The sequence below is a fragment of the Arvicola amphibius genome, chromosome 3 (genome assembly GCF_903992535.2).
Source record: "Arvicola amphibius chromosome 3, mArvAmp1.2, whole genome shotgun sequence".
Classification (NCBI taxonomy): domain Eukaryota; kingdom Metazoa; phylum Chordata; class Mammalia; order Rodentia; family Cricetidae; genus Arvicola; species Arvicola amphibius.
In genome coordinates, this window is record NC_052049.1 from 1,048,233 (window position 1) to 1,055,719 (window position 7,487).

Sequence of the window (7,487 nt, forward strand, 5' to 3'; positions counted from 1 at the left end):
TACTTGGCTTTGTCTAGGGTTGGTGTGGGGGCGCGCTTGGCGGCCGCATTAAAATTCCTCGCGCCCCAGCTTGGGCAGCAACGTGTCTCCCCTGAGACTCCACTTTCGCTATTACTGTCAAGTACCCTTGACTCTTTATTTTTGCCCTTTTATCTATTACAACTAATTCGAGTTCTTTTGCCCTTTTCAGTCTAAGACGTGGGCTTTCCGCAAAGCCTCCCCTGCCAGCGCTCTCTCAAAGCGCGGAGCCTTTAGAAATTGAGGGGTTTACTGTCAAAATGAAAATTTCACTTCAAATTATCTTGGCTGATGCTCGCTTGCTAGGCCGGGGGCTCCTGCCGCAGCCTTTTGACAGGCACATCAGCGGCAAGCTTCCGCGTCCCGATAATATCATCCAGGAGAGCGAAAGTCAATGCGGTGACAGCGCAGGCCGGGACAATCCAATTACTGAGTGCTGGCCAGGGCAGGCCTGCGGCTTGTGGGGCAGTTGGCCATTCAGTGTGCAAGGGCCCAGTGCTGGCAACCAGGATTCAGGGTGAGGACCAAAACTCAGGGGACCCTGTCAGTCCTAGGGGTCTGGTTCCAACAAGGCTAAGCTTCTTTCCTTAGGGTCTGTAAACTGTCCCTAAAGCTGGCCCTATGGGCTCATTAGTGTGACTAGACTCCAGCCTAGTCCCACCCCTAGGCTTGCAGAAGAAAGACCTGGCACCTATTAAATGTTTGGTGTCTCTCAAAGGCCATTTTCTGAGATGAAAAGGGGTGTATTATGGCAGCTGGAGTCTGTGGCTATTAGAATTTATTCTAGTCCCTGGCCCGCCACCCCCTTAATCTCATGGCAGCTTGCCCTGGGTTCCCTGCTTTACAACCTTTCTGCTTGTCACAGCCACATTGGGGACTTTTATGAAGTCCAGAAAGACCTGAGCCGTGACTTGCAGGTCAGCAGAGAGCCAGGAATGAATGTTGGGCAGGTGCCTCCTGGAGATGCCGAGAACCTTGTAAAGAAGAGCCACAGAGAGGACCCAAGTCCAAAGTAGCTTCCACTAATGACTTTGCTGAGAAGGGTGTGAGGGGTCAGGCCTGCCCCGAACCCAAGCCCCAAGCCCTTGGATCCTCATCCCAGGTCTCTTTAGCTCTGCTCTTGACTTCTGCTACTAAGGTCTCCCCTCTGGAGCCTTCAGGACTTGAGTGATGTAGAAGCCAAATTTAAAGTAATCAGGGCTCAGGTCAGGCTGCATCTCTGGATGGAGTAAGAATCTGTTAAGAGCCTCTTGGCTCAGAGAATAGTGGCCTCCGGGCAATGTTCCCTTCCCTACAGCAAAACTCCAGGGGATTTAGAAAGCCTAAATATTACTTTAATCCAGCCAAAGAAACCCCCATTTCCTCAAAATTCTGGTGTCTGGCAGCGGGGGACACACATTCAATGATGTGTCTGACATTCAATGATGAATTCAGAAGAGTGTCCCTCCTGTGCCTTTAACATCTCAAAAATGGTTTGCTTAGTTAGACTTGGATTGGCAACCTCATTATTGGCACGGTGGCGTCTGGGTCAGCCCTCCCATTCTTCCTTCCCCGGGTCGGTAAGATTCACCCTTCCAACCACACCTGTGTACCCCAGCTGTGAAATGCATTCTTTCTGCAATGCAAACACCATCACAGGGATTTATTAGTTTTGCTGTATTAGCCTTTCTCTGAAACAGGCAATTACTGGTGTGGATATACATCTTAGAAAACATAATTTTGTTGAGTCAAGAGTGTGCAACAGTGTAAACACGGTGGGAGTGTTGTTGGTGAGCTTTATGTGCTGAGGATGAAGTCCGCAGAAAAGCAGGTTGAGGAGTCTTCCTAAAGAACACCGGCATGCCTCAAACCCAGAAGGAGACGGCGACACAAAACAAACCTCAGAACCCAAATGCCTTCTCCATGTAAACTTTGGATGTAAACTTTACTCTTCGGTGGTGGTGGTGGGGGCTCCCCTCTGCTTTGAGAGTGTTCTCTTGTCTTCCTGGAGTTCAGGGATGGTTCAGGTGGACGCAAGATCAGGTGAAACCTGGTGATAGAATGCAAGAGGGTTCTTCCGTTGCCCGAGAGCCTGAGTTCAGATCCTCTGCCTTAGATGGGACAGCATCCTTGGCTTGGAAAAGGCCCCATCAAAAACAGTCCAGACTCAGTGCCCGCAGCCTGAGCGCCGGTTCCCTTCTCCACTGTGCAGGTGGGTGTTAAGTGCAGAAGGGTTTGCCTCCGGTTTTGGGCGTAGCCAGCAGCTCCCGGGCAGACCCCACAGGTGGGGCATCTTGGTGCACCGTGGGCGGGAAAGAGCAGGCCAGGGGCGTAGTCAGTACGTTGGTGCCCGCCCCCAGAGAGCGTCCTAGAGGGCCGGGATCCAGAAGTGCGCCCTTAGCGGTGGCCCAGGCCTGGTTCAAAGTGCTGTGCCTAAGGATGGGATCGTGAAATACCCCGTCCACCCAGTTTCTGAGACTAGTTACTGGGGAGTCCTGGTGCCTTTCTAGGGCTCCCGAGGGGGCTGGGACTGCAGGCGAGGACACCGGCGGCGCGGAGGATGCACCCGCCGGACCTTGGCGTTTCAGCATGCAAGAGGGAAACTCAGTCTGGTTCAGAGCTGTGGCTGCGGCAGCGGTGGCTGTGTGAGCCAAGGACCAGATGCGCGGCTTGGTCTCGAGGCTCGGCGGCGCCCCCGCTGGGGCAAAGCTCAGCTTGGCTTCGCAGGCCTGTGGGCCGCCCTCAGCACCAGAATCTGGCGCAACCACTGTGCTCCGGAGGCAGCTCCGGCCCCTCTCCAGGTCCTCATCTATGGCAGCTCCACCAGTGGTGCCCAGAGGCATCCGGAGTGTGGTGGAGGCCTCCTTGCCTGGGCCAGGGCCATCAGATGAGGCAGGAATCCTCTCTGGTCCGTTGTCCAGGGTCTGGAAGGGCGTCTTCAGATCGCACTCTGAGGTCTCTGCATCTAGAGGGTCGAAATCTTCCAGGTCACTGAGTTCTAACTCCTTGTCGTCTTTGCCAACGGGACCTGTCAGGCGACAATACGTTGCCAGTGGAGGGAGACAGGAAGGTATAACTAACTTCCTTTAATCCTACAGCCCAGGCCTTTCTCTGTTTTCTATCACTAGAGACCACAAATCTTGAACTAGTAACATTAACACCAGCTGGGCAGATCTGGACTCACCGGTGTATGAAATGCTTTTTAACTTGACTTTAAGTAAGCCCACATGGCACCACTTCCCTCTCCACTTCCCAGGCACAAGATCTGACTGGAAACCAGTTCGCTCATTTGCTGCCCAGGCCCCAAGGGCTTTCCATTTGCTACCCAAAAGCTTCCCGAGAACCCCACCCACCCACCCACCCAAACGTTACAGAATCTCCAACCTACCTTCGCTCTTGGCACTCTTGAGAGGCTCCTCCCTTGACTCCTCCTCGACCACATCCTCCTCCTCACCCTCCCCGTAGGGCCGCTTCTCTTCTGAGCACTTATTTCGAGGAGGCCAGGTCATCTTGTTTTCTTTTTTGAGGCGCCGGCGCGCATTGGCGAACCAGGTGGAGACCTGTGTGAGGGTCATCTTGGTGATGATGGCCAGCATAATCTTCTCTCCCTTGGTGGGGTACGGGTTCTTGCGGTGCTCCTGCAGCCAGGCCTTCAGCGTGCTAGTGGTCTCCCGGGTGGCGTTCTTGCGCCGCGTGCCGCTGTCCACGGTCCCGTACCTGGAGACAGGCTCTGCAATGGGGTGCCAGTCGGGCCCCCGGGGGAGATCACGCGGAGCGAGCAGGTGCGGGATATAGGGACAGGGTGTGTCTCCTGGGGTGGGTTACACTTATGGGCAATGCCTTGCCTTTTGTAGGCCAAGGGCAAAGATAATGTCATTAAAATGACAGGGAGTAGGTCATGGCCCCTGACACTCTGTAGACAGAGTTCTTTGATTTCCACTGTGGGGCTTCCCTCTTACCACCTTGATCCAAAAACCATGAAAAGATATCATGGACCTGTGAATCAGCACCTGGGAACCTGAACCCAGAGACAGAGGGGAGGAGCAACCCAGGAACTAGGCTCAGGGCTTTTGGTTGAGCTAGTTCCATAGGAAGATGGAGTGATGGGCTGTCCCCAGCATGGGCACCTACGACTAAGGGCCTTCGACTTTTGATGCCCACTGTAGGGCTGGTGACCTTGGCTCAGACACCTATTTGGGCTGAGCTTCTTGGGATGCGTGGAGATGTCTCAGGCTCTTCAAGGAAGCAGCCTGGTGGACTGAGTTTTCTAGAATCAATTTGCTTGAAAGTAACAGCGATGAGAGAATTTAGGATAGAACACTCGCCTGAGGGAATTGTCCACTCTGGGGGGTCACCCCAACTCCGGGGGGGGGGGCGCTGGTGGTGGTGATGAAGGGTGGAGTGGCTGGTAGCTGGTACTGTACTGGCAGTGGGGGAGGGAGGTCTCATCCCTCACCTGTCATATGGGTACTGGCCCAGAGCTGGCTCATATGGGTAGTAGGCTGCAGCAGCGGTGGGCGCTAGGCCGGCGTGTGAAGACCCCGTGCCGTCCTTGGACTCGAAACTGTTCTGTAAAAATCAAGGTGTCTGAGGTCACAGCTTCTGGGGATCCAGCTAGAAACCCTCCGTTAAGCCTTCTTAATTTAGTTCAGAGCCCCGAGTTTCCCCAAACTCCCCCAAGGCCCACAAATGCCAACCCATCTCCTGCTGGCCTCACTCAATACTCAGTTCCCCAGCCTGGAAGGGAAGAAAGAGGTAAGGACTCCAAAGAGGCCACCAGGCCTGGGGATAAAGAAGCCTTAGAGAAGAGGCCTTGAGTGGGAGGGAAGGGGCTGAGCTAGGGTGTGAGGTCCGAAGGGGAAGGGGAGAGTGAAGGAGGAGTGCTGGGTGAGAAGAGAGAGCTTGGCTGAGTCTGTGAGGATCTCCCCCGCCCCTCCGCCTCGGGAACGGGGAACCTGATCAGAATTCAATGGCAAACTTAAACCACAGCAACATCTTAGGGACCGGGCCTCGCGGGCGGGTCACCCTGAATCTGAACCAGGGTACGGGTGCTATGCGGCTTCAGCCCGGAGGCACAGTTGAAATCCTTCTTTTCCTTTCACCCCAACCTGTAGGGGATCCAGGGCACTCGCGCCCGCAGCGGAAGTAGTCTTGGCAAACCGAGGGTTCAGGGCGGGGCGCGTTGCGGTAGGAGGGGATTTGTCCCCTTACCAGCGAGTAGAAAGCAGACGCCTCAGAGCCGTAAGTCACGTAGTTTCCATAGCCCTGCGAGCTGCCGTAGGGGCTCCCGTAGACACCGAGCGCAGCGGCTGAATTGAGTTCGTGGCGTGCGGTGGCCAGCAGCCGGCTCTCGTAGACAGGGCAGTAGACAGGTGCCTGGGCTGAGGCCGAAGGCCCGGAGTCAGCCAGTGTGCGGCCACCAGACTCGCAACACGTGCTCAGGGAGTTGGTGGTCATCAGGAACTGGAGAAAGAGGGACCACAAAGAAGCATGGGCACTCGGACAGAGTGTCCCTAAGAGCCTCCGACTTGAGTTCTTCCCTCAACAGCCAACCGAGGCCTTGCCTTCTCTGACCACGTGGGGCCCAGACAGCTGTTCAAATCCTCCACTGGGTTCCAAGGCCCGACATGCCTTCTCACCAAGTACGTCTGACTCAAGTGCTTCCCAGGGTCTCCCAGGGCACACTCTGATGGGTTAAACAAAAGGGAATTCAGACCCACCCACAGGATTTTACTAGCACTCTTAAGCACCTCCTAACCACATTTGGCTAATACAAGGGGCCACCAGGCAAGGTCCCTGCTGTCTGGAAAATGGCAGCCAGTGGTGGCTCTTTTCTCTCCCACTCCCGCTGTCAGACCCTTGCAGGAGGCCGGTTACCTGGGGAGCGGAGGAATATGGGTATCCAAACTGCGGGTAGGACATGGCGGGCACCCCCTAGGAAGGTTGGAGGGGCCTTTAGGGTCCTGTGCACGGTCTGGCCACTCCTCCGCGGCTTCGGGCTCCTAGGCTCTGGGAAGGCGAAGCGAGAGGTCAGTTCATCCACGTGCAGCGCAAACTTTCCTAACCACACAAGAAAGTGAGTGGCCTTGCTCGTAGCGATCCTTTTAGCTTCGAAGTCTGAACCCTTCAGAGGCCTCTGGGACCGGCTGGGCTCGCCACTAGGACAGAAATACATATTTTACAAAACGAAAGAAAGGAAGGAAGGAAAGAAAGAAGGAAGGAAGACAAAACAAAAAACCGAGTCTTGCAGACTGTTAAGTCAGTTGTGCAAGGTTTTAAGCTGCAGAAGCGCTGACGTCAGCCGACGCCGCAGTTTGGCCTGGCCGCAGACCTGCGGGTCATTCGGCTGCTGACCGGGCGGGGCGGAGACAGTCCACGTCTGCGCCAGCAGGGTGGAGGGCCGTCGAGCTTTAACAAATGAACTCCATCTAAGGAGTCAATATCGCCCCCGACAAACGGTGTTTCTCCTTAGTCACGGAGGACGGAAGGCACTTTTAATTAGAAATTAATTAACGAGCAGCTGCTCCTTCACACCCCACTGTAATCATTAGTCTCAATTACAAATGAGACCTATGAAGGGACACACGAGTGAGTCTTCAGTGAAGATGTAATCAACAGTTAAATTAGCCGGGCGCAGGCTGCAGCCGCCCGTTGCCCACGCTGCTTAGGGTGGAAGGACGCAGGCCCTGCAGACCCCGCAGGCCCCTCTTGCTGAGACGAAGACAGCGTGCCTGGGCACTCCACACACTTCTTCACCACATAGGTTTAGGACCATCTCAGCAACGACTCTCATCAGTTTCAATTCCAACTCCGCACCAAGCAGAGTTTTAGAACCAACTGACGCCACAGGAGAGCCCACTTTCTGATGGCGACCTGAACTCAGGTGTGTGCGCTTGTCTCCCGGGGCCTCCCCAGAGTCCCACACTTCCTGGATCGGTGGGGACCAGGTACTGCGGGACTTCCTGCGGGTCTAGCACAGGTTGACTGCGGCATTTTGGACAGCGGCTGTCCCTGGAAACTGCCCCTCCCCCCCTCTCCACTCCAGGTCAGCCCACTGCTCAGCCAGGCTTCGCTTCATTTCCTCTCCCCTCCCTCTTCTGGTCTCCCTTCGCAGCCTCCTTCCGCATCCCAAGGCTAAGACGGAGACTGTCAGATGCTGCTGCTTGCTGGGGAGAGCAGATTTCCCAATTTGGCCCCCGGGCTCTTCCCGAAGGCTCGCTGATCCTAGCCAGCCACAGGGCTGGGTAGAGGGAAGGGGGCGTCGGGCGCCTAGCCTTGGTATCCTATGGTCTGCTTCACACTGCTCCCTGCTTGGAGTGTAAGGAACTCCCGGAGAGAGAGGCCCACTGTCCTCTCAGGACTTCCTGAGCAAATCTGGGCCCTGTAATATTGCCCGGGTGTTCAAAGCGGCTCTGAGTGGAGCGAGCAGGGAGCTTGGGCTGTCAGGCCGTTGCCTTTCACACTGATCTTCCAGGGGCCAGGCTCGCCCC

At 55.5% G+C, this 7,487-nt stretch overlaps 1 protein-coding gene across 1 annotated transcript; it reads right to left on the reverse strand.

The window, feature by feature from the left end:
• Nucleotides 1–2,216: 2,216 nt before the first annotated feature.
• On the reverse strand, nt 2,217–5,919 carry Irx4 (iroquois homeobox 4). Its single transcript, XM_038324382.1, has 5 exons — nt 5,875–5,919; nt 5,209–5,460; nt 4,454–4,566; nt 3,386–3,714; nt 2,217–3,025 (listed from the first exon to the last, which is right to left on the reverse strand). The coding sequence occupies exons 1-5, from the start codon at nt 5,917–5,919 to the stop codon at nt 2,217–2,219; spliced, it is 1,548 nt and encodes a 515-aa protein (XP_038180310.1).
• Nucleotides 5,920–7,487: the final 1,568 nt, after the last annotated feature.